General features: G+C 51.2%; 1 protein-coding gene across 2 annotated transcripts in view; it reads left to right on the top strand.

Moving 5' to 3' along the window:
• The window catches only part of dagla (diacylglycerol lipase, alpha), a 69,886-nt gene extending 48,550 nt beyond the window's left edge, over positions 1–21,336 (top strand). Inside the window, exons 9-20 of one of the 2 annotated variants that reach the window (XM_056278413.1) lie at positions 1,618–1,742; positions 3,341–3,491; positions 4,031–4,114; positions 4,362–4,439; positions 4,657–4,737; positions 7,309–7,451; positions 9,241–9,309; positions 9,427–9,499; positions 9,795–10,006; positions 11,720–11,846; positions 17,796–17,962; positions 19,108–21,336. In XM_056278413.1, the coding sequence (XP_056134388.1) occupies positions 1,618–1,742; positions 3,341–3,491; positions 4,031–4,114; positions 4,362–4,439; positions 4,657–4,737; positions 7,309–7,451; positions 9,241–9,309; positions 9,427–9,499; positions 9,795–10,006; positions 11,720–11,846; positions 17,796–17,962; positions 19,108–20,191 (2,394 nt within the window). In that variant the 3' untranslated portion in view covers positions 20,192–21,336. The remainder of the gene's footprint in view (positions 1–1,617; positions 1,743–3,340; positions 3,492–4,030; positions 4,115–4,361; positions 4,440–4,656; positions 4,738–7,308; positions 7,452–9,240; positions 9,310–9,426; positions 9,500–9,794; positions 10,007–11,719; positions 11,847–17,795; positions 17,963–19,107) is intronic. The other variant, XM_056278414.1, reaches the window with a different exon arrangement.
• Positions 21,337–26,098: the final 4,762 nt, after the last annotated feature.

The raw sequence follows: 26,098 nt of genomic DNA, 5'->3' as shown, positions 1-26,098 counted from the left end.
TAAACCAGCAACAGCCTGGTCTGGTGTCTGGTACACTGACTCTCCTCACCTGCCATCAGCTGAACCAGGAACAGCCTGGTCTGGAGTCTGGTACACTGACTCTCCTCACCTGACAACAGCTAAACCAGGAACAGCCTGGTCTGGTGTCTGGTACACTGACTCTCCTCACCTGCCATCAGCTAAACCAGGAACAGCCTGGTCTGGTGTCTGGTGCATTGACTCTCCTCACCTGACAACAGCTAAACCAGGAACAACCTGGTCTGGTGTCTGGTACTCTGACTCTCCTCACCTGACAACAGCTAAACCAGGAACAGCCTGGTCTGGTGTCTGGTACTCTGACTCTCCTCACCTGACAACAGCTAAACCAGGAACAGCCTGGTCTGGTGTCTGGTGCACTGACTCTCCTCACCTGCCATCAGCTAAACCAGGAACAGCCTGGTCTGGTGTCTGGTACTCTGACTCTCCTCACCTGCCATCAGCTGAACCAGGAACAGCCTGGTCTGGTGTCTGGTACACTGACTCTCTTCACCTGCCATCAGCTAAACCAGGAACAGCCTGGTCTGGTGTCTGGTGCACTGACTCTCCTCACCTGACAACAGCTAAACCAGGAACAGCCTGGTCTGGTGTCTGGTGCACTGACTCTCCTTACCTGCCATCAGCTAAACCAGGAACAACCTGGTCTGGTGTCTGGTACACTGACTCTCCTCACCTGCCATCAGCTAAACCAGGAACAGCCTGGTCTGGTGTCTGGTACACTGACTCTCTTCACCTGCCATCAGCTAAACCAGGAACAGCCTGGTCTGGTGTCTGGTACACTGACTCTCCTCACCTGACAACAGCTAAACCAGGAACAGCCTGGTCTGGTGTCTGGTACACTGACTCTCCTCACCTGACAACAGCTAAACCAGGAACAGCCTGGTCTGGTGTCTGGTACACTGACTCTCCTCACCTGCCATCAGCTGAACCAGGAACAGCCTGGTCTGGTGTCTGGTACACTGACTCTCTTCACCTGCCATCAGCTAAACCAGGAACAACCTGGTCTGGTGTCTGGTACACTGACTCTCCTCACCTGCCATCAGCTAAACCAGGAACAACCTGGTCTGGTGTCTGGTACACTGACTCTCCTCACCTGACAACAGCTAAACCAGGAACAGCCCCTCCGCCTCCTCGCACGCTCCTTTCGGAGAAGGTGTCCTCCGAGCCATGTCTGCAAGGTGGAAAGCGTCGGGACGGCCGAGCTGGAAAGGAAAACATTTGGAAATGGTTAGAGGTGGGGAAAAAAGCAGCGGTGCTGGGATGCAGAACCCACATAGCTGCAGCGCATCACGGCACTGGGGTGTGTTGTGCTGATTACAGTGGTGCACCACCCCGGAGTAGTGCCGGCGTTGCAGCTACAAATGATCCTGACTCACTGAATGCATTACTTTAGAAACAGGTTTTGTTGTTGCCCACACCGGTCTGATTCAGTCCTGGCGGCGTGGAAACCGATCAGCCGCCTTTGAGTTTTCTATACAGGAAACCCCCGTGTGCATCAAGTGGGATATGAGACACTTTACGCGCTGTTGCTCCTCTTCGTCACTTGCCGACTGACTGTTTGCTCTTGTGTGTGTCTTTCAGACGGAGATGGCCATGTACAAAGAGGTGTGTTATTACATGCTTTTTGCCCTGGCTGCATACGGCTGGCCCATGTACCTGATGAGGAAGCCCGCCTGTGGGCTGTGCCGCCTGGCTAGCTCCTGCCCGTGAGCGCAAACACACTTGCACAAACTCACACAAACACACACACACCACACACACACACCGTTGTTTTTTAATTCACCGGCCTGTGTGTCTCTTGAGCTCTGGAGCGCTGCTCGCATCTCCCATGCATCAGCGGTGACTAAGTGGTAATCCACCGAGACAGCGCCACTCCAGTCAGAGCCCACTTACTGACGCAAGCGGTGTAGAGTAAAACACTCCCGTCTACATCACGTGCCTTGTGGTGCTCTGTTCAATTTCCGTCGGCCTAATCATTCATAATAATAATACATTTTATTCATAGAGCGCTTTTCAAAATGCTCAGGTGCTTCGCACAAGTGAAGATGAACATAGAGGCAGACAGATGGTTGCGGTCTCTGATGGGTTTGGGGAGGGGGTTCCACAGGGAGGGGGCTGCTATGGAGAAGGCTCTGCCGCCCCAGTTCTGGTGCTTGGTCCTGTGTAAATTGTTCATCCATCCATCCATTATCCAAACCCCAACCGGGGGCGCGGGATGCTGGAGCCTATCCCAGCAGTCGTTGGGTGGCAGGCGGGGAGACACCCTGGACAGGCTGCTTGGCCATTACAGGGCCGACACACATTCACACCTAGGGACAACTTAGTACGGCCCTTTCACCTGACCTACGTGTCTTTGGACTGTGGGAGGAAACCCACGCAGACACGGGGAGAGCATGCAAACGCCACACAGAGGAAGACCCCCAAGGTTGGACTACCCCAGGGTTCGAACCCAGGACCTTCTTGCCCTTGTTCAACAACAAAAGCTACAAATTCAGAATTCACCTACAGAAAGCATGCTTGCCTTTACATTTTAAACAATGTAAAGCAGTGGTTAGCGTGGTCGCTTCACAGCAAGAGAGTCCTGGGTTCGAGCCTCGGGGTAGTCCAACCTAGGGGGTGGGGGTCGTCCCAGGTCGTCCTCTGCGTGGAGTTTGCATGTTCTCCCCGTGTCTGCATGGGTTTCCTCCCACAGTCCAAAGACATGTAGGTCAGGTGAATGGGCTGTACTAAATTGTCCCTAGGAATGAATGTGTGTGTGTGTGTGTGTGTGTGTGTGTGTGTGTGTGTGTGTGTGTGTGTGTGTGTGTGTGTGTTGGGCCCCTCTGATGGCCTGCCGGCCTGTCCAGGGTGCCTCCCCGCCTGCCGCCCAATGACTGCTGGGACAGGCTCCAGCATCCCCACGACCCTGAGAGCAGGATAAGCGGTTGGGATAATGGATGGATGGATGGATGATGGATGGATGGATGGATGGAGGTTAACATCGTTGTAAACTGTCTAGATGAAACTTAATTGCACTTTCAGAGCGAGGCTTTCCTCGTCGTTCATGTAAACAGCACATGTGCATGTGAGCCGCACGTTCATTTACAAGTTACCTGAGTGTTGAACTCTTCCCCCGAGCTGGTAAATAGGTATTCATGTCCATAGGCGGCGTTACGGCCGAGCCAGACTACACGACTGATCCGCGTAAACCCGGCCTGTGTAATCGTTTGTGTCGTGGTTTGCTTGTTTGGCCCTTTTCGCCCGTTACCTGTGTCTTTTACTGGTGTCCTGAGCGGCGTGTCTTTTCCTCTCTTTTTCCCTCCAGCTGCACGTCGGTGTCGGGCTCTCGCCTGTCCCAGACCGTCACGGTGGAGGAGGACAACTGTTGCGGCTGTAATGTCCTTGCCATCCGCAGGCACTTCCTGGATCGGGACCTCAAGCAGGTTCACATTGTCTACACATCCTGCCACGACGCCGTGAGTAATCCAGCCGTCGGCCGACAGAGCGGTCAGAGGTCACTCGGACCGGACGGAGAGAGATAATGCATTTCACTTGTATTTTGGAAGTGGTTCGGGTCCGTTGCCACCCGTGACGCCTGCTCGCGATCTCAGACGTGGCTTTAGTTGGAGTCGGGTTGACGTGAAATCACATGGCCTATAAAAACATATAATTGAACGTTAAAATGGTTTCCCGGTGACGTAATATGTGAAATGTGCTATTTTGGTTTTTATGTCGTTGTCGGATTTCCGCAGTGGCGCCCCCCAGCACTAATGCCGCCGAACCTCTGAGACCTGAATAACAGAGCATTTCTCAGGGAGCACAGCCAGCTCGGTTTCCACCCATAAAACACACCGCTCAGACACTTGCAGTGACCGCGGAGCGTTTGACCCGAGTCCCTTTTCAGCAGCTCTGTCTGTCAGGATGGACGGGAGACTCGCCCGTTTCCCTCCACTTGAGATGCCCCCCCCCCCCCCCGTTGCTCCCCCAATCTCACCTTTGTGTGTCTTCCGTAAAGGTTTACGAGACGCCGTTTTTTGTGGCGGTGGACCATGGGAAAAAGAAGGTCGTCATCAGCATCAGGGGAACCCTGTCGCCCAAGGTGAGATCCAGCTGTCCCTGCCCCTAAAATTACCTCAGCGTGCCGAACAACAGCCCCGTTTGTTCACCTCGGGCGCTTTACGACACCGTGACCTACTTTAAAAATGTCCACATAAACCACGCACGCTGGAAAACCGGTTTCCCTCTTGGTCCGTGTCCCCGCTTTCCCTTCGTCCTCTGTTCGTTAACCCTTTGTTCGTGCTGTGTTTTTTTTTGTGTGGCGTGTTTAACCCGTCCTTCTGTGTCAGGATGCCCTGACCGACCTGACGGGGGACTCCGAGCGTCTGCCCGTAGAGGAGCAGCATGGGAACTGGCTGGGCCACAAGGTCAGAGTTCACTTGAGAGCCACCGCTCTCCCTCCACCGTATAATCACGACGCCCCGAAACCTCGACGATGATTTCACAAAAGTCAGAGGTTGAATAATTCAAGAGGATCTTAAAGTCGTTAATGTGGCTGTCGTTATTTCTCCGTCTTTCTCTCTCCCCCCCCCCCCATCTCCTCCCCTCCACTCCTCATCCCTCCCTCTTTCTGCCCGCTCTCAGGGGATGGTTTACTCAGCAGAGTACATTAAGAAGAAACTGGAGCAGGAAATGATCTTGTCGCAAGCCTTCGGGAGAGACTTGGTACGGGAATCGGTGCTGTTAGCCGACGTACGGCTGTTGTCTCAACAGCGGTGGAAGTACGGCTGGTCGCCCTAATGCGCCGTTCCGGTCCAGTTCTGTCACGCAGTATTACGAGGACCCGAGCGCCGATGAGGATTTGCTCGAACACTAGAACAACCAAGGCGGTCATTCTGACGGTTTTGGATTTTCAAAGTTTAATAACTTTGTGGGGGGGGGGGAAAGATAACAGACTCGCTGCTCCCCGAATGCCCCTAAAATTGCATGTATTTGCATTAAAATTAGTTTTAGATCAATTGCACAAAAAAAGATATAATGAGATCTGCCTAAAACGTCAAAAATCGTCATCAGTTCTGTAACCTGCGGAGGTCGTAGGAGGCATAGCTGATGCCTCAACTAGTCTCTTCCACCATTTCTGGTGACTGAGTTTGGTTGAGTCATCATTGTGTGTCAGTAGGGGGAGTACCTGGTGGTCCTTATCTCCTCTCCAGGTGTGGGTGGCCGTTGGCTCACAGAGGAACTCATCCGCCCTTTGACAGGTTTTGTTTTTAGTCCTGCTGGGTGTCCACACGCCCTCCTCACAACAACCCGGGGGTTGAAGCGGGGGTGCCGGTTTAGTCGCCGACGACCCGACGGTTGCAGTTTAACGTCGTACCCAGGACCAAAAAGGTGGCTCGTGCTGTTGCCCACCGGGGACCGGGGTTCACGCCCCCCGGTCTCGTCAGATCCGACTACGGCCGGGCTCGATGAAGCAGCGATAATTGGCAACGCTGTCTTCAGGAGGGGGGCGGAGTCGGCTTGTGTTCGTCACATGAATGCGTCTCTGTGTGTGTGGGGGGAAAAGCAGTGGTTCGGCCTGGAGTCGCCTTGTCACGAAAGTGGCGAGGCGTCTCCTTGGAGACTGCTGGCCGGACAGATGCAATTGGCCACTAAATTGGGAGGAAAAAAAAGATGGCTCGTAATTTGCGCGTGATCGTGTGCGTCATGTCGGTATTTCTGACGTGTGCTGGTCGCGTCTTTTCCTTCATGAGGTTCATTTCTCTGTCCTAGAAACACACTAGCGTCCTCCATCGGAGAGAAATAGTCTGAATTTGATTTTTGATGATGTCCAACATGTCCGGTTACAGACGCCGTTACAGACGCACCATGACTACCACCGAGGCGTTGCGGTATTTACAGGCGTTGGACAGCAGCCATGTTAAATTGTTGAAAAATAGTATTATAGTTGTTAAAATGTTAATTTTGGTGTCAGTTAGTTTCCTAACAGACATACTAACATATGTAATGCATTAATATCTCAGTTGGGTATTTATCTTGACAGAATATAGAGTTTAAAAACCGGCCGTCATTTTGACCGCCCGTGGTCACTCTAGTAGTAGTAGTAGCGGGACTGTTTTTGTGGTTATTTTCAGTTCTTTTTTTTACATTTCACGTTTTATAGGCCTTGTTGCGTTTGTTAGATTAGCAATATGTGTTTTCCGTTGTGTTTTTCAGGTCATATTTTCACTTTTTCAAGTTCGACCATGTCTCTCTGAAATTGTTTAAAAATAGTATTATAGTTGTTAAAATGTTAATTTTGGTGTCAGTTAGTTTCCTAACAGACATACTAACATATGCAATGCATTAATATCTCAGTTAGGTATTTAACTTGACAGAATATAGAGTTTAAAAACCGGCCGTCATTTTGACCGCCCGTGGTCACTCTAGTAGTAGTAGTAGCGGGACTGTTTCTGTGGTTATTTTCAGTTCTTTTTTTTACATTTCACGTTTTATAGGCCTTGTTGCGTTTGTTAGATTAGCAATATGTGTTTTCCGTTGTGTTTTTCAGGTCATATTTTCACTTTTTCAAGTTCGACCATGTCTCTCTGAAATTGTTTAAAAATAGTATTATAGTTGTTAAAATGTTAATTTTGGTGTCAGTTAGTTTCCTAACAGACATACTAACATATGAAGTGCATCAATATCTCAATTGGGTGTTTATCTTGACAGAATGTAGAGTTTAAAAACTGGCCATCGGGCGTCCGGGGAGAGTAGCGGTCTATTCCGTTGCCTACCAACACGGGGACCGTTGGTTCGAATCCCCGTGTTACCTCCGGCTTGGTCGGGCGTCCCTACAGACACAGTTGGCCGTGTCTGCGGGAGGGAAGTCGTATGTGTCCTGGTCACTGCACTAGCGCCTCCTCTGGTCGGTCGGGGCGCCTGTTCGGAGAGGGGGGAGGGGGAACTGGGGGGGATAGCGTTATCCTCCCATGCGCTATGCCCCCCTGGTGAAACTCCTCACTGTCAGGTGAAAAGAAGCAGCTGGTGACTCCACATGTATGGAAGGAGGCATGTGGTAGTCTGCAGTCTGCAGCCCTCCCCGGATCAGCAGAGGGGGTGGAGCAGCGACCTGGACGGCTCGAAAGAGTGGGGTAATTGATAATTGGCCAGGTACAATTGGGGAGAAAAAGGGATGGGGGGGGCGGCTGTCATTTTGGGTAGGAGTGAAATCCCGGTCGTTGTAGTGCTGAATAACTTGCTTCTCCGTGATGCGTAAAGGTTTGAGTGAAGTGTCTCTCCTCCCTGCTGTCCCAGGGCAAAGGCACCATGCATTACGGGCTGGTGATAGTCGGCCATTCTCTCGGCGCGGGCACTGCTGCTATCCTCTCTTTCCTGCTCAGACCTCAGTACCCTACGCTGCAATGCTACTCCTATTCTCCACCTGGTGGCCTTCTTAGGTGAGTGCGTGCATGTTTGCGTATGTGTATTTCAGAAGTAACAAATATTGGCGTCCGGGTGGCGTGGTGGTCTCTTCCGTTGCCTACCAACACGGGGATCGCCGGATCGAATCCCCGCGTTACCTCCGGCTTGGTCGGGCGTCCCTACAGACACAATTGGCCGTGTCTGCGGGTAGGAAGCCGGACGTGGGTATGTGTCCTGGTCGCTGCACTAGTGCTTCCTCTGGTCGGTCGGGGCGCCTGTTCGGAGAGGGGGGGCTGGGGGGTATAGCGTGACCCTCCCGTGCACTACGTCCCCCCGGCTAAACTCCTCACTGTCAGGGGAAAAGAAGCGGCTGGCGACTCCTCGTGTATCGGGGGAGACGTGTGGTAGTCTGCAGCCCTCCCAGGATCGGCAGAGGGGCTGGAGCAGCGACCGAGATGGCTCGGAAGAGTGGGGTAATTGGCCGAGTACAATTGGGGAGAGAAAAAAGTGGGGGGAAAAATAAACCCCCCCAAAAAAAAACAAATATTAAAGAAATCTGCTTCCAGGGCCCGACGAGAGCGGGTGAATCGGTCCTCTGGAGGGCATTTCTCATTCATTTACCTTCACGCCGTACGATTTACAAGACATCTGAGGGCTCTGATGGTGTACGCCCAGGAAGGGGCTCCGTTTTATACCAGCGGTTGAGAGTCTGAAGACACTGATCGCTACTGCCAGGGGCAGACAGCTCTCCTGGTGCTGTCCCTGTGTGCTGCAGCATGGAGCGTCAAGCTGCTCCATCCAGATCACACCAGAGGAGAATCTGTAATAAGAAAGCAGGCCGTGCTCTATTGCGCCCCTGGTGTTTTCATGATGAGGTTATCTGTTGTCGGTGGTGCTGATGCTGCGCTACTACTGCTTGTCGTTGCTACCAGGCATTCTGTCAGGAATGTTAAGTATAATGTATGTAATGTAATAAGTAATCTGTAATGTAATAAGTGTAATGTAAGTATAAATGTATAATGTAACCAGACAAGATTTAAAAGAAAAACTTTTTATTCATTCCGCCGACTCTCAGCGACGAGGTCTGCATACTTGGCTCTCTTTCGTTCTTGCGCCTCCTCCACAAGTAGTTTTGACCTGAGTGCATATCACAAGTGTGGATTGTAGTTTTGGCGGCACGGTGGCGCAGTGGTTAGCGCGGCCGCCTCACAGCTAGAAGGTTCTGGGTTCGAGCCCTGGGGTAGTCCAACCTTGGGGGGGGGGGGGTCGGTTGTCCCGGGTCCTCCTCTGTGTGGAGTTTGCATGTTCTCCCCGTGTTTGCGTGGGTTTTCTCCCGGGTGCTCCGGTTTCCTCCCGCAGTCCAAAGACATGTAGGTCAGGTGAATCGGCCATACTAAATTGTCCGTAGGTGTGAATGTGTGTCGGCCCTGTGATGGTCTGGCGGCCTGTCCAGGGGGTCTCCCCGCCTGCCGCCCAGTGACTGCTGGGATAGGCTCCAGCATCCCCACGACCCTCTGTAGGATAAGTGGTTGGGATAATGGATGGATGGATATTATAATTTTACTTCATATGTGGGTTCTTTGAGAGTCTACTCATCTCTTTCATTTTCACAGTTTCTCCTATCAGAACACACACAATACAGGCATCGTTGTAGGCGGCAGCGTCCATCACCAAATGTCCTTTTGGCGGTGTTAAGATGGAAATGCCCACACCTTTATTATAGAAACAGGGCCTTCACAGGGTTTATGTTCCCCCGGTTCGGCCGCATCGCCGTCCCACTTTTTCTTCTTCACATGACGTCACTTTCTCCACCGTCTCCCACAGTGAGGATGCCATGGAGTACTCCAAAGAGTTTGTCACCTCTGTGGTCTTGGGGAAAGACCTGGTCCCAAGGTACTTCTCCAGTGTTACCTCCTCCACTTCTCTCTGTTCGTAATGTTGCTGCTGTTCTTCTTCTTTTATTTATGACCCACGCCGAGTCCCCCTGTTCCCCCTGTTGTTTCCCCGCAGAATTGGCCTCTCGCAGCTGGAGGGTTTTCGACGCCATCTGCTGGAAGTGTTGCAGAAAAGCAACAAGCCGAAGGTGACTCCGAAACTCAGCATTAAAAAGAGTGATGATGATGATGGATTACATTTATATAGCAGATTGATATCACCAATGATAACAGCTACCGACTGGTCCTCTGAGACTCAGTATCTGCTGTGTGCGTTGTGTTGTACTGTAGATTGTTACGTATGTAAATTAATGTGTCATTGGAAATCGGTTAACGTTTACGCTTTGATGAAAACTGAAGCTGCTAAAAAACAAAAATACCAGCAAATAGACTTGGGTCATGGTGTCGTCTAGTCCAGTTTCCATCTTTTTGTCTCTGTGGCAGTGGAGGATCATTGCGGGGGGCACCAAGTGCATCCCAAAGTCAGAGCTTCCGCTAGAGCAGGAAGACGGTTCCCAGTCACAACCGGCAGCTCCCCCCAGTACCCGCCTGTGGCTCCACCCCAGTGACCTCAGCATTGCACTGTCAGCCTCCACGCCTCTCTACCCGCCTGGCAGGATCATCCACGTGGTGCATAACCATCCCCCAGAGTCATGGTGAGTAGCAGGACACGTTTTGCACCCTTGGTTCATACTTAGGAGTGGAGCGAGCCTCCATCCATCAATCCGTTATCCAAGCCGCTTATCCCAGTCGGGGTTGCGGGATGCTGGAGCCTATCCCAGCAGTCATTGGGCAGCAGGTGGGGAGACACCCTGGACGGGCCGCCAGGCCATCACAGGGCCGACACATTCACACCTAGGGACAATTTAGTACAGCCGAGTCACCTGACCTACATGTCAGCAATGCATGCGACAATGTATGGAAATTATTTTTTTCGGCAAATACAGATATAAAACAAACACATTTTGTCTGATAACACTGGTCTACAAAAATATAGTTTTTTTTTCTTGCATGGACTTTGGAAACTGTTTTTGGCTAATTTTGGGCTGCTGAATCCAAATCTGAGCTCAGATTTGCTCTATCACATCAAGTCTTTGTGCTATCTGTATGCTCCTTATTCAGGATTTTACAAAAGTTGACCATCTAGTCTGGCAATCTTGGTGGGGATAAAAATTACCCCTATTCATTTCCTAAGTAATTTCATGCTAGGCTGAGTGTTTATTTATTCATTGTGATCATTTTTGCATCTATCGATCTTCTAATGCAACAGTGTTTTTTTAACTTCTAGTGTAAAATTGCTGTTTTCTCAAAAATAATGATTTTTCATAGTTCAAAAACCTGATGTGATAGGCAAAAGCTAATGCCAGATTTGGATTCAGCACCCAAAAGTTAGCTAGAATCCGTTGAAAAACCCCACGCAAGAAAAATTGTGTTGACCAGTGAATCTGATGCTGAACTTTTGTCCCATTTATTTCAAAATTTATTCGATTAAATAGATTAAATGGTCACAGAAAGTTGAATCGGTTCATCTGGACACAACGTTCATTGACAGATACGTTTCATCACTCAGCTAAGTGACCTCCTCAGTCTCAACTGACTGCAGGCAGCCCCACCCTATGAACAATACAGTAAGATGAATCTTACAGTGCTGTGACTGCAATGTTCCCTGTGAATAGTACACATGGCCTTTGAAATGCTAGTTAGTGGTCACACCCATATTAGCATATGAAACTGGTTGATGGTTTCAGTTGTTAGGTGCTGTATTGTACTGTATTGTTTATACGGGTGGGGATACCTGGAGTCAGTTGAGACTGAAGATGTCGCTTAGTTGAATGATGAAACGTTTCTGTCAATGAATGGTGTATCCAGGTGAACTGATTCAACCTTCTTTTATTTTGTTACCTGGATTATTGGTTAGCGTGGTCACATCACAGCAAGAAGGTGCTGGCTTTGAGCCCCAGGGTAGTCCAACCTTGGGGGGGTTGTCCCAGGTCGTCCTCTGTGTGGAGTTTGCATGTTCTCCCCGTGTCTACGTGAGTTTCCTCCGGGTGCTCCGGTTTCCTCCCACAGTCCAAAGACATGTAGGTCAGGTGAATCGGCCATACTAAATTGTCCCTAGGTATGTCCAGGGTGTCTCCCTGCCTGCCGCCCAATGACTACTGGAATAGGCTCCAGCATCCCTGCGACCCTGGAAGCAGGATAAGCAGTTCAGATAATGGATGGATGGATGGATTATTGATCATGCATCTCAACATCATGTCAGGTGGTTCCCGAATCAGTGTTGTATCATAGCATGTCATTATCTTGACTAAAGTAATTTCATTACAGATCCTTTTTCTCTCTCTCTCTCTCTTTCTCTGTCTGTCTAGTTGTAGCCAGGAGGAGCCCACCTACTCAGCTCTATGGGGGGACAACAAGGCCTTTGATGAGGTCATCATATCGCCTGCCATGCTTAATGAACACATGCCTCACATGGTGATGGAGGGCCTAAACAAGGTCTGTGAATGTCTGTGTTTGTGCTCGTTGACCGGGGTTTTCCACTTCTGCAGGGCTGACTCACCGAAGGCATCGGTGAAATGGTTGCGGGTCCTGCTGCTGCATGAATGGACGTGTCTGGGTTGTTCTGATTACATCACATGTGATTGTGTCATCTAACTGTCCAGCTCACTGACAGTTACTTTCTTTAATGGTTTTATCACTTTGGTTCATAAAGGGAAACGCCGCTATTCAAGAACTCACGCACGCTACACCTGTGACGCATGACAACTTCAGACAATATGGTAGAGCGAAAACAGTCTGGCCCCGAAGCTAAGAAACTGGCAAACAGCTCGGAATCGCTCAGTTTTGTGAAAAAACTGCTGTGGTCTTGGGGGCGTCCGGGTAGCGTAGCGCTCTATTCCGTTGCCTACCAACACTGGGGTCGCCAGTTCGAATCCCTGTGTTTAACCTCCGGCTTGGTCGGGCGTCCCTACAGACACAATTGGCCGTGTCTGCGGGTGGGAAGCCGGATGTGGGTATGTGTCCTGGCTGCTGCACTAGCGCCTACTCCGGTCGGTCGGGGCGCCTGTTCGGGAGGGAGGGGGAACTGGGGGAATAGCGTGATCCTCCCACGCACTTCCCATTCCCCCCCTGGTGAAACTCCTCACTGTCAGGTGAAAAGAAGCGGCTGGTGACTCCACATGTACCAGAGGAAGCAGGTGGTAGTCTACAGCCCTCCCCGGATCGGCAGAGGGGGTGGAGCAGCGAGTGGGGTAATTGGCCGGGTACAATTGGGGAGAAAAGGGGGGGAGGAAATCCAAACAAAAAACAAACTACTGTGGTCTTTTCACATATAAATCTCGTTGTCATTTGTGCGTTTTCACGTTACCAGGCCAAATAATGTGAGCCGGAATGTTCTTCGGTCATAGGAGAAACCTATGTGGATTCTTAAGTTCAAATATTATTTTCATGGTCAGTCAAATAAGTAGCACTCTGTGAAGATGATTTAATCTGCTTTTATGGACCAGTTGTGGACGAGGCCCGGCGTTAGTCCGTCACATGATTCACAATTAACCACCTTTCCTTTCCTTTCCTTACTTTGCTCCAGTGGCGAGGTGTGAGGATGGCTTATTCCTTGTGGCCTTTATGGGCGTTTCTGGTCTCTTGAGTGTGTGAAATCTACTCCGATAAAGCAGGGGAGCATGTGGGCTGGCGTGTAATGAGCTGTGTTCACGTTTCAGGGTCGTACCGCACTGGTTAAAGTTGTAGATTTGCCTTTCTCTGTGCCTTTGTGTTTGTGTAGCCTTTGTGTATTCATGCCGTGCTGTTACGTTGGTGTCGAATGAATCATTTTGCAATGAATGAGTAATTGTGTGTTTGTGCATTTTGTGTTTGTACCTCCGGGCCATTTGTTTGATACCTCTGGTGTCTCTGCAGGTGCTGGACCCATTTTGTCCCTTGTCTGAGCAGGCAGACTCGGCACCAGAGGAGACCGAAGTCTATCAGCCGGCCTGCATAACCACTGGGCCTATAACCTCCCCGGCCCAGTTACCCTACAGCCCTCTCCCACCTGAAACCCCCTCGCCTGAGCACAAAGACCCGCCTTGCACGCCCCCGCTCTCAGCGACTCCCTCTCTTCCGCTAACTGCTTTGGCGTCTTCCCCTCTTTCCTCAGATGCTCAGGCTCCTGCTGCACCTTAACCTCCTCTCCTCTCCGACATCGATTCCGTCTCTCAGCGAAACTCGGCCCATCTCGGCAATTTATATTACACCTCCTATTTCTCAATCAGGAGCCGTCTCAGCCGAACGGGATTCCGACATTCCCACACATGCTTCACCGAGGGATGCATGCATGCACACACATACAAACCCACCGACACTGAACTAACCCAGAGCTCGATGGTGGTGAACAGTTCGCTAGAATCTTTGACTTGATGACTGTTTTGCTGGTGGCCTGAGCCTGCTGTTTCTGTAATGCCTTGTGGCGTCAACAGCCATGTCTGTCCTTGTGGCCCACGCCGTCATCTAGCACTCCCATTTTGTCCTTATTTGTAATCCTAAAAGCCAACCAACACCCTTACTACAGCCCACACTGTCTCACCACTAGACGCCAGGGACCTCGTTTATCAGTCGTTACTATGGGCGAATTCATGCGTACACACCCATGGAATTTTTTAGCCCTCGAGTTTGTCTGACAGACATCAGCAAAGCATGATGGTTATTTGTAATTCCTGCCTCCTAACATCTGTTGTCTACCCCTTGCAACGAGCAATCACCCAGGCCTGCAAACACATCAGTCTTAGCCAGTTGGTGTCTAAATTCGGGGGTTACCCAGGTTCTACACTGGTCTCTGAGACAAAGTTCAGGGCTAAAAAATCCCACGGGTGTGTCAGAACACATTTGCCCACAGTAACGATTGATACACGAGGCCCCTGCTCTCTTTTTCCTCACTAAAGACAGGAATTCTCCTCGCCGTCAAAAATGGACACTTAACAAGGGTTTCAGGTAGGGTAGCGGTCTCTTCCGTTGCCTACCGACACGGGGATTGCCGGTTTGAATCCCTGTGTTACCTCCGGCTTGGTCGGTTGGGTGTCCTATGTGTCCTGGTCACTGCACTAACGCCTCCTCTGGCTGGTCGAGGTGCCTGTTCAGGGGGGAAGGGGAACTTGGGGGGAATAGCGTGATCCTCCTATGTGCTATGTCCCCCTGGTGAAACTCCTCACCGTCAGGTGAAAAGAAGCGGCTGGTGACTCCCCATGTATCGGAGGAGGCATGTGGTAGTCTGCAGCCCTCCCCGGATCGGCAGAGGGGGTGGAGCAGAGACCGGGACAGCTCGGAAGAGTGGGGTAATTGGCCGGATAACACCGGGGACGAAAAAGGGGGGGGGGGGTCCTATCGTCTTCAGTTGAATATGATGTTACCATAGAGCTGTGCAGGGATCTTCTTTGTTGAAGTGGGCAGTTTTCCGGCCTCCTCCTGCTCAGCTGAAGACATTAAGGTCAAACACAGCCGCCGGCGCGTGCTACTGCCCTTTAAGTGGACCCAGCTGATTTTTACTTTTTCCACCTAACAAGGTTTTCAGGGTAAACTGTTTATTTAATTTGAACCCCTCTCTTTCCGTCCTTGGCCGGCTTCTCCCAGGGTTGTGATCGTCTGAAGCTCGAGACGGCTTTACTTCTGAGGATGTGTCTTCTCCCTTCCCTCCTTTTGAAAACGCATATTGTCATAAGCTGCTTAAATTGTTACACTTCTGTACTTACTTACTAGAAGAACGGCTATTAAGCGGGGGGAAATATAAATATAAAATGAGTCTGTTTAGCTTGTTGCCGTGAACAGTGTTTTCTTTAGGGGTCTGGAAGACAAGCAAGTCTTCTTTTCTGTTTAATGACTTTAGATGTGCCAGTCTTACAGGATGGTCCGACTAAAAGAAGCTTGTTTTGAGGGACCGGCAGGTATTAAGCTACATGGCATCGACACAGGAAGCTGTGTGCATCATGATACATGGGTGGGAGGTCAGACGCAGCATTTCTGACACACTCAGCATCGCTGTAGGTCTGTCAGGACGTGGGAGAACCAAGGTGGTCAAAGAGTTGGAATGACAGGGGCGTCCGGGTGGCGTGGCGGTCTATTCCGCTGTGAACCAACACGGGGATCGTTGGTTCGAATCCCCGTGTTACCTCCGGCTTGGTCGGGCGTTCCTACAGACACGGTTGGCCGTGTCTGCGGGGTGGGAAGCCGGATGTGGGTATGTGTCCTGGTCGCTGCACTAGCGCCTCCTCTGGTCGGTCAGGGTAGCTGTTCAGGGGGGAGGGGGAACTGGGGGGGAATAGCGTGATCCTCCCACGCGCTACGTCCCCCCCCCGGTGAAACTCCTCACTGTCAGGTGAAAAGAAGCGGCTGGCGACTCCACATGTACGGGAGGAGGCATGTGGTAGTCTGCAGCCCTCCCCGGATCGGCAGAGGGGGGAGGAGCAGAGACCGGGACGGCTCGGAAGAGTGGGGTAATTTGCTGGCTACATCTGGGGAGAAAAAGGAGGTGAGGTGGGGGGGGGGCAATGATAAAACGAAGATCACAAGTTTAATCACAGGGGTGAGCAAAATTCAGTCGATTGTAGAGAGGCTTTACAGTTCGGTCCTTACCCGGCCAGCTTCCTGTCAGGGGGGGGAGGGGGGAGGGGGTGTTAAAAAACCCCGTGAGGACTCGCTGAGGAAATCCAGGCGACTGCAGAGCTTTGTGCTGCACTTACATCTGCGAGGAAGAACAGACGGAGTCCTCCCGAACTCCGCCTGTCCTCTCTCGCTCGCTCTCTCTCCCCCGGAGTCTGGAGGTTGGGGTGGGTCTTGCACTTGTTGGGGTGGGTCTTTCATTTTTTTTTGGGGGGGGGGGGGGGGGGCGGAACATGTGGTCGCATGCTGGCGCCGCTGGTGACGGGCTTGGTGTTGTCGGTGGCCTGGTTTGTCGCTGCATCCGGCGTTCTCACATCTTCGCTCACCCTTTTCCGACTTCCTCCGGAGTCTCGGTGCTCCGTGTTCTCCGTGTTCTCCGTGTTCTCCGTGTTCTCCGTGTTCTCCGTGTTCTCCCTGTTCTCCATGTTCTCCATGAGCCCCGCAACAGCCGTGTTCATCCACTGCCATCATTTTATGTTTTGTGCCCATATTCAATTTTTAAAAAAACCAAACATTTTTTTTAATACTTGATATTTGCTGTTTGGGGAGCTGTTTTGTTGTCTTCCATTGTCATAACGTGTTTGTTTTTGTGTGTTTTCCTTTCTTCATGCTGTTACATTTGTATTTATTCCATCCTGTCTTTTAGCACATTAAAGATAAAGACGTACTACGTGTTTGGTAAAGTGTGTTGCTGTGCTTTGCCGTGAGGGTCCTCCGCCTGTTTGTCCACGTCACGTAGTGTTGTGTGACTCGCGGCCTCCCCGTGCGAGCCTCCGTGAGTCCGTTGTGTGTTTGATGTTCCTCATAGCGAGTGTGAGCTGTCGTGTGCAGCACGCCTCGCCTCTCCTCCCCCACCCGTCCCCCTCGACACATGCAGACGGACGCCACGTTCCCGGCCATTCTCCTCCTTGTGTGTGTGTGTGTGTCGGGGGCGTCCGGGCGGCGTGGCGGTCTATTCCGTTGCCTCCCAACACGGGAATCGCCGGTTCGAATCCCCGTGTCGCCTCCGGCTTGGTCGGGAATCCCGACAGACACAGCGGGCCGTGTCTGCGGGGCGGGGAGCCGGATGCGGGTGTGTGTCCTGGTCGCTGCACTAGCGCCTCCTCTGGTCGGTCGGGGCGCCTGTTCGGGGAGGGGGAATAGCGTGATCCTCCCACCCGCTACGTCCCCCTGGTGAAACTCCTCACTGTCAGGGGAAAAGAAGCGGCTGGCGACTCCACATGTATGGGTGGAGGCATGTGGTAGTCTGCAGCCCTCCCCGGATCGCCAGAGGGGGGTGGAGCGGCGACCGGGACGGCTCGGAAGAGTGGGCTGATTGGCCGGATACAATGGGGAGAAAAAGAGGGGGGGGGGGCTTTTATAGGCTCATGCCATGTAAAATGGTAAAGTAAGGCCGGTGCCTGGAGATGCAAGTGGCTGTTGTGATCTAGAAACAGGTCATGTCCATGTGCCCGTCTTCATCTGTGTGTTGTGCTCTATTGGTTCTGTGCCCCGAATCAAGAACGATAGTCTTCAGGAACTGGGTGAGCGCCATTTTTGTTTTGTGTTGTTGTTGTTTCGACTCAGCGTAAGGCTAACAACCGTCTGTTTTACAGTTATGTGGTTGCCTTCCCTCTCCCTACATGACTCCACCCGGTCCTTCTGGATCTCCCCAGATGGCCTCCTGTCTTTCTCTGTGGTGGTCACTTCCTGTCTGGAGCAGTTAAGGCACCTGTCAGTCAGCTTTGCTACGCAGCCAGTGACTGTGTGACTGTGTTGGTCTCTCTCCTGGGTGTGTGTGTGTGTGTGTTTGTGCGATAGGTGCTGGAGAACTACAACAAAGGGAAAACGGCGTTGCTGTCGGCGGCGAAGATCATGGTGAGCCCCACGGAGGTGGACCTGAACCCGGAGACCGTCTTCATGAGTGCTTCGGCAGCCTCCCAGCAGCCCACGCCCACCATGCACCATCGCAGGAACAGCAGTGTTCGGTTCGTACCCCAGCAGCACAGCTGGTCGGACTACCGAGTTGGGATTTATTCCGTACCCTGTTTCCTTCCAGCTCCTTCCGTGACCTGGGCGAGCCGAGCAAAACTTGTCAAAGTGTAGAAGTAATTATGTCAGTGTTGAAAATCTTAGCAGGGATAATATACCGGGGATGCTATAAAAGATGTATTATCTCTGTGTTTATTTTTTTAAAGTCGGGCTGATATTGAAATTCTATTTTCTAACGTATTTCTCTAACTGTCACGCATAAGCAGTAGAAATCAGGGTCCCCCCCCCCCATTATTCTGTTTTTAAGAGCTCCCCTTCCTTCAGCTTCTCTCAGCAGATCCCCCCCCCCTGCTGATATTCGATGACGTCATCAGACACGCATTTACACGCAGCCAATCGGATCAAATCGTCGTGTGAAACCCCACCCACCTTTTCTGCCCATCTTTGCCTTGCACTTGTCACTCAAAGGTCAGCTCATGAATATTGATGAGGGTTAGGCCACGCCCTCGCGTTTCTGTATACAATTGTGGATAGAAGTATTTAAAAAAACAATATTAGCAAAATTGTTGCTGAATTTTTTTTTGTTATGCCGTCTTCGATGTGTTTAGACATGAAAACTTCAATGTGATTGCTGATTTCGGTCCGACTTTAAAAAAAAGACAAAGCCTGTAAACAAAATGGCGGCGGGTGAAGAGTGAAATCATTAACTGTGCGTATGTGTCCCTCTCTCTCTCTCATGCACTCACGCTGTCTTGACTACAGAGCAGTTGCAACGTATGGTAGTATCCAGTTCCCTCCTCGCCCTCTCTGGTTTAGCCCCTGTCCATATCCAGTGTAGCCCCCCTTGCTAGGGAGGGTTGAACTTTGACCTCTCCGCTCCTGTATTAGACACCAACACTGGAGTACCACCACTAATACTAGCGCACCTTCCTCCTCCTCCTCCTCCTCTTTCTACCTTCCCTCGTTTAAACGTGATGTCTTTAGATTTTAATTTAGTTTGACCGGGGCTCAGAGACCTCCCTCTATTTCCCGTGTTCAGCAAAGCATTCCCTAGTATGTTTCCTCCTGGACCCATTTCTTAATCTCCAGCTCATATTTTGAACCCTCCTGTCCTCTCCCTCTCCCCTCCTCTGCCCTGTAGTTCCTGTGCTCAGTCTGAGATATCTCTGGATGGTTTCTCAGAGTGCCCTCCTCCCCCGGTGCCTGTGGTGCTGCGGGGGGCACGGGAGCGTCTCACCGTGGAGCTGAGGGACCGCAAGGCACCGCTGGCCGTCATGGAGAGCCTCTCAGACGCCGAGTCGCTCTACAGCCTCGACTCGCGGCGCTCCTCGGCCGCGCTGAGGGGTTCGCCGATGCTGGGGTGCCTCCCTTTCCCCTTGGACGCGCCCATCCCCGAGGAGAACCCCTCTCTCAGCTCCCGTACAGAGCTCCTGGCTGCTGACTGCCTGTGCCAGGCCACTCCAGAGCACCTCGGAGAGGCCGGACCCTACTTTACTCCCGTAGAATCCAGATCCACGCCTGAATGCTCCATGCAACTTTCCCCGGCCACGCCGCGCTACAGTGGACACCATTCCCCGGTGCCGCTGGGACAGAGTGTCCTGGCTCAGCCCTTTAAGCCAGAGCTTCCCGACGGGGAACACCAACTGATGCCTGCCATCTACAGCCCTGCGAGCTCCCCTAATGCACCGTCCAGCCCACAGATGACCTCTAGGCAGCTGGATGGAGAGAAGGATGAGTGGGAGATGGAGGCAGAAGAAAAGCAGTTTAACCTGGAGACCGAGGCGACCTCCTCCACTCCTCCGCCCCAGCTGTCCAACGGCAACCCCAGCCAGGCAGTGTTGGAATTTGCCCAGTACCTGGACTCCTTATTCAGGCTGGACGGCAGCAGCTCGCCCCCTCTGGAGCTGTCCGACGGGGAGTCTGAGTCCGGGCGGGGCTCCTTTGGGCAGGTCGAAGGTTTGGGAGAAGGACAGCGGCTGGACGACAAACAACTTCTGGCCAGGGCGACAATGGAGCCAAACCTGGTGCCCAAGCCCCCACGCACTTTTGCCGGATCCGCTGACCCCTCCTCTGGCATCTCCTTGTCACCTTCCTTCCCCCTCTCATCGTCTGGGGAGCTCAACGACCTGTCCCCCGCCGATGGGGTTCCCCCGGCCACGCACTCCCTACGAACATCCGCCCCTTGCCACTACTCCGAAGAGAACACACTGTCGTCCATGGTGTAGCTCTCCCAGACTTCACCGTCCTCTCTCCTTTCTTTATACTGTAGGTAAATCCATCCAATCCTCCGAAACATATCACAGAACATGCATGCGATGGAATGTAGTCTGCCATGCAGTCACCCATCAGAGACACAATGATGGAAGGCGACCAACTGAAGGACCCACAAACTTTCTTTTTTTCTTTTTTTTTGCCGGCGTCTCCTTTGAATGCATTGTACAGCATTTTCATACTATTGCAATGACTGTAAAAAACAAAAAACAAAAACAAAGAAGAAATACCTCTGTCTGCATGCCAGGGGGGGGGGCTGTGCTGCTTTTTGGATGATCTTAATTAACTGTAGCTTTACTGTGTCATTCCAGACAACGCTATCTCACTCGTAGTGACGCGTCGGCGTTGCGTCCATATCGTCGACGAGACGTGATGAGAGAGTAGATGACTGAGCAGGGATTAGATTGCCAACACTGTAGAGGAGGTTAGCACATCATCAGATTCAGGGGCGCAACGGCGGGGGGGGGTGCAAAGGGTACGGTCTTTTGGCGCCCCCGCTGATGCGGCACTGCACCCTCCGCACCCCCCACCCCCCCCCCTCGTTGCGCCCCTGATCAGATTACCAACACTGTAGAGGAGGTTAGCACAGGCACATCGTCAGACTAGATGCACTACACACTCTCCTGAACACCTAACGGCTTCGGACATTTTTTTTTTCTTTCCTCCAACACTTAAATCAGGAATGTGAAGACGGACATGACGGGCGAACTAGAAAACAAGAGAGAAGACGCCGTGAAACGTCCCTCAGGTCTCCAAGGATTTCCCCTTGGCGGGAAGGAGGATGTGTGCTTTTATCGGCGGGAATTCATGTGTCTTAAACCAGTGATTGTGACAACGTTATTGCAGATGCCTATGGACGTGTCCTCTTTTTGGTTTCCATTTGTCTTGCATGAGGGAGTTGCTCACTTTACTTTACTTTTCTTTCTTTTTTTTTTGAAAAGCGACAAAAAAAAAGAGAAAACGTCACCAAGCCGCTCACATTTGCATCTGGAAAGTCTCGCACAGATCCAGATGACTAATTCCCCCCTTCTGCCAAACGACTTGGTGCAATGTTTTGCCAAATATGCCTGAGAGGTAACGATATGTATGGTTGTTGATATCGCCCAATTTAGCCGCGCAGTTAGGCTCGCGGAGTAAACGCGTTCATCGCTCCCGTGGGCGTCCTGGTCGAGTCCCGCGCGGGCTGTGCGTTCGAGCCCCATGGTGCCCCACTGAGAGGACACCGTGCAACACTGCCATGGCAGCTCATCTCTAAAACACCACCCTCTCGTTCAGGGTTAGCAACCACGCTCGCCTCAAGATCCATCCATCCATCCGTTATCTGAACCGCTTATCCTGCTGTCAGCCCGCCAAGGTTGGACCACCCCGGGGCTCGAACCCGGGACCTTCTTGCTGTGAGGCGACCGCGCTGCGCCACCGTGCCGCCCCAGCCTCAAGGTGGAGTCGTCAGTCAGCAGCTTGCTAACAGCAGTCCTGGTCTGGTAACTGTTGCATCTTAGCTCTTAGCGCTGTGTCCAGACTGGTGCGGGTCAGAGCCTGCAGGCGTTACAGGGGCGGGTCTACAATCAGTTTTGCCCTTCGGTTATTTGACAAACCGTTTTTGAAGCTGTCCTGTTCATTAGCTAAACGCCCAACAATGAGGCCCTGCTCAGACCTGGCCTCTCGTTTCGCCCTGAATATGCAAATGACTGCACATAATTCTTCCGTAATGTCTCTTCACAGGTTCCCTCCTGCTTACTACACCCTACACGTTCATTGTGACCTGACTCTTCGCGTCAGAGAGCAAGTAGACGCCCGCTGTCCCTCTTGCTCCATCCTGGGGTATCCCGTTTTTGCAAGCGTTCCGAACGGTAGCCGACTCGTGGTTTCGATGACGACAGTGGCGGGCGAAGGTACACGCGTTTCCGTTTCCGCCTCGGTGGCGAGGAAGCGCTCGTGCGTTCACACGTCACTACCGCTGCGGTTGAACGGGTTTCTGACCGCCTTTGTATCTGGTACAGGTGATCGGAGTCCAAATTGCTCTTGGACGTGTCCCCGCCCCCCGGCCTGGTCGTGGCACTGATGCATTTTAATGCCATTACACGAACAGGGCCTGAGGGGTGTCGGGAATACGAGGTCGCCGGGCCGGACTTGTCTCTGTGTAATGAGAGCGTCCCAGGAGACTGAGACTGCGGAAGACCGCTCTCGTTTTTGTTAAGGTGCGCCTTCTTAATTTGCTCATCCTGACCTTGCTCCCCTTTAAACGAGTTCATTTGAAGCATCCTCGGGGTTGAACTGGATGAGTAAATGGACTCGTGTTCATTTTTAGACATGTGGCATTTAATCCTCCATATCATTTGGGGTATAAATGTTGGCTCACAATTTCCATTATTTATTACCATTAATGTTGTTGTCACAAATATTGCTCTATATGATGGTATTATGATACTTATTATTGCTCTTTCAACAGATTGGTTTGAGCTCAATGGTTTTTATTTCATTTGTTGGAAGAGGTTGGGGATATATTTTTTAAACTTTTAAACTTACTGAGTATAAGAAAATATTTATGTGGATATTTTTTTTTCTATTCAAGTAAAAAAGTACTGGACATTGTGTCATTGCATGATGATGATGATGATGATGATGATGATATATTATCTTTTCTCGAAAATGTATAATGGTCAGGCATGCTTCATACCAACGGGATCCACACGCTGACCTTTGGCATTTGCGAGACCTCTGACCTTTGATTGAGCTTTGCTGTTGCAGAGCAGCAAGCATGTTCCAGCCAATTTACAGTCTGACGCCATGAAATTCATGCTGCCCGTCCCAGTCGTCTCTCACAGGACATCCCAGGGATGAACCACAAGTGCTGTGGAGCGAGCCTCACCTGCAGTGGCTCGTGCACTCAGCACCGCAGTACAGAAAGCACTACAGTACTTTTTCACTATGATGTGTACAGCACAGTCTTTGTGTAATTATTTATACAGATGTCTAAAGAAAAAAAAAGTAAATTAAATTCCATCAGATTAATGTAGAAAAAATACTGTATTACAATGATGAGGTAATGAGTTTACTATATATATATGAATACTGACATTGAAAATGTATTGAAAAAAAAGAATATATTTCGTTAGAAAGCTCTATATGACAGATTCAAACTATCGACAGAATTTGGTTCAACAGGTTTAGAGATTGGTCTGTATTGAAAGTAATAATTCAACTATGTCTTGTCCATGTTTACCTGGTTTGCTTCCCTTCCTTTCCTGCCCTAGAATGAGAATGTATTTAACCCCTTCCCCTTCACTGCCCTGCCTGTAATGGAATAAAGCAAAACCAATTACAAATTATTATTCTGGAAGTTCTGTCATATTTCTGACATTGTTGAAGAAGGACACAGTCTTAACAAGTCTAGATGCCTGTTCATTTGACCTGGGTCAGAACTTCCCTGAGCTGTGGCAGCGTTATCGACTGACTGTGCTCATGATATCAGAAAAACAACAATTTCAAGGCTTCCTCTGGTGAATGCTGCTTTTGATTTTGTCCATTAGCCCCATTTTGTACCCCTCGAGGTATAGTGTCTCAATTTCTCCATTTGCATTTCTGTATTTTCAAGGCAGTGAAATGTCAAGTTCAGTTTAACACTGTTCTGTTGAAATTTAGCTTTAGCTTTTCTTCTCCTGGATCGCCACCTTGCCGTGGTGAAGAAGCTTGCATGTACCAATGATCCCAAGAGCTATGCCGTCCAGAGCTTGGCTCCACGTAGGGTCACCAGAGGCAGGTCAAGGGGGAGGTTCCAGATGAAGCACGATCCAACAAAGACCTCAACGGCGGAACTGGTGGAAGATGTCTCCAGGTTACAATGCCAGTGAAGGTGGATGAAGGCTGCAACAGAGGGTGGTCCCCAATCGTCTTGGTTCTCCATGCCATTGGACTCTGGCCACCCCCTGCCAAGGACCATGTGGTGGATGCGGGCACATCAGCCACTCCACGTAAAAAGCTGTCATGCGCAGACGTCCTCCCATTATGTGGCTCCAGGATCGGCCTCTACGCCCACGATCCAGAGGGAGGACGGTCATACTTGACCCCGAGTGACCACCGATGATTGACCGCCGATGATTGAAATTTGGCTTGTAGTGTGGGTGAAAATTGAATCGATATGCTCCAGTTCAGTCCCCCATATACTTAAACTGGCTGCTGTCACTCCAATCCTCAAAAACCTGTACTCGACCCTGTTATTATGAGCAAATACCAGCCCACCTCCTCTCTCCCCTTTCTGTCAAAAATACTGGAACGTGTTGTCGCCTCCCAACTCAAAGCTCACCTCATCTCTAACAACATGTTCGAACCATTTCAATCTGGTTTCTGTTCACAGCACAGCACAGAATCAGCCCTCCTTAAAGTCACCAACGACCTCATCCTCTCCTCAGACTCTGGCAACCTCAGCATTCTCATCCTCCTCGACCTCACTGCAGCTTTCGACACTACCAATCACATCGTTCTTCTCTCCTGCCTTGAATCCTCCCTCAACATCACCGGTACTGCCCTCTCCTGGCTAGTCATACAAAGAGACAACACTTTATCAGCTTCAACAACTGCACCTCATTCACTGCTCTTCTGTGCCAAGGTGTCCCCCAGGGTTCAGTGCTTGGTCCTCTCCTGTTCATCCTTTACATGCTCCCCCTTGGCAACATGATACGTCGTCATGGTCTCCACCTACATTGCTATGCCAATGACATTCAGCTCTACATCTCCACTAACTCCATCACCACTACAACTTACTCCAATCTGACCAACTGTCTCACTGAAATTAAATCATAAGGCGATTTTCCATAGGAAGAACTACACGAACTCCCAGGCTGGCGCGAACTACAAGTGGAACTACCCCATAGTCGGCCCTTTCGAGTGTCGTGTTTCCATAGCAATGTAGGAACCACCGGGCTCCTGAGACCCCCGCTGAACCTCGTCGGTGGCGTAATAAGCCAACAAAGCCTGCACCTCCTCGTCTGTCCATTTTTCGGCTGATTTCTTCATTTCGCTTGATCGAAATTGTGCTTGCTACCACACAGGTTGGTTGCTGGCTTATAAAAACGGCGCTTGTTGAACACCGAAGTAGTAAGCTGGTTGCTTCCAACGTTCAACCAATCAGCGTCGAGCCCGCCCAGCGGGGACTGAAGCTCAATCTGGACAGGACAGAGCTGATGTTCCTCCCGGGGAAATGTTGCCCGCACCGAGACCTGGCCATCACCATTGACAACACTGGTGATGCCAACTCGGACTGCAAGGAATCTGGGTGTGATCCTGGACGACCAACTGTCGTTTGCTGCAAACGTTGCATCGGTTGCTTGCTTCTGCAGATTTCTCCTCTATAACATCAGGAGGATTCGCCCATTCCTCACCGACGAGACGGCACAGGTGCTCATCCAGGCTCTGGTCATCTCCCAGCTGGACTACGGCAACTCCCTCCTTGCTGGCACCCCGGCATCGGCCATCAGACTTCTGGAGCTTGTTCAGAAAGCTGCAGCTTGTCTGGTGTTCAACTGCCCTGAGTCCTCCCACACAACTCCCCTTCTCATGTCCCTACACTGGCTCCAAGTAGCTGCTCGCATCCAATTTAAGCCTCTGGTGCTAGCCTACAGGGCAGTGAAAGGAACAGCTCCTTCCTATCTCCAGGCCATGGTCAAGCCCTACACCCCCGCCCGACCACTTCGCTCTGCTGCCTCGGGACGCCTGGTTGCCCCGTCGCTCAGAGGCCCTTGCTGCCGATCGACCCGGTCACGGCTCTTTTCTGTCCTGGCCCCACAGTGGTGGAATGAACTCCCCACTGATGTCAGGACAGCGGAGTCGCTGCCCATCTTTCGGCGCAGGTTGAAAACTCACCT

This window comes from Lampris incognitus, chromosome 4, assembly GCF_029633865.1.
Source record: "Lampris incognitus isolate fLamInc1 chromosome 4, fLamInc1.hap2, whole genome shotgun sequence".
Lineage (NCBI taxonomy): Eukaryota > Metazoa > Chordata > Actinopteri > Lampriformes > Lampridae > Lampris > Lampris incognitus.
The sequence above is the reverse complement of the archived record's forward strand: the minus strand, read 5'-3'. Positions and strand labels throughout refer to the sequence as shown.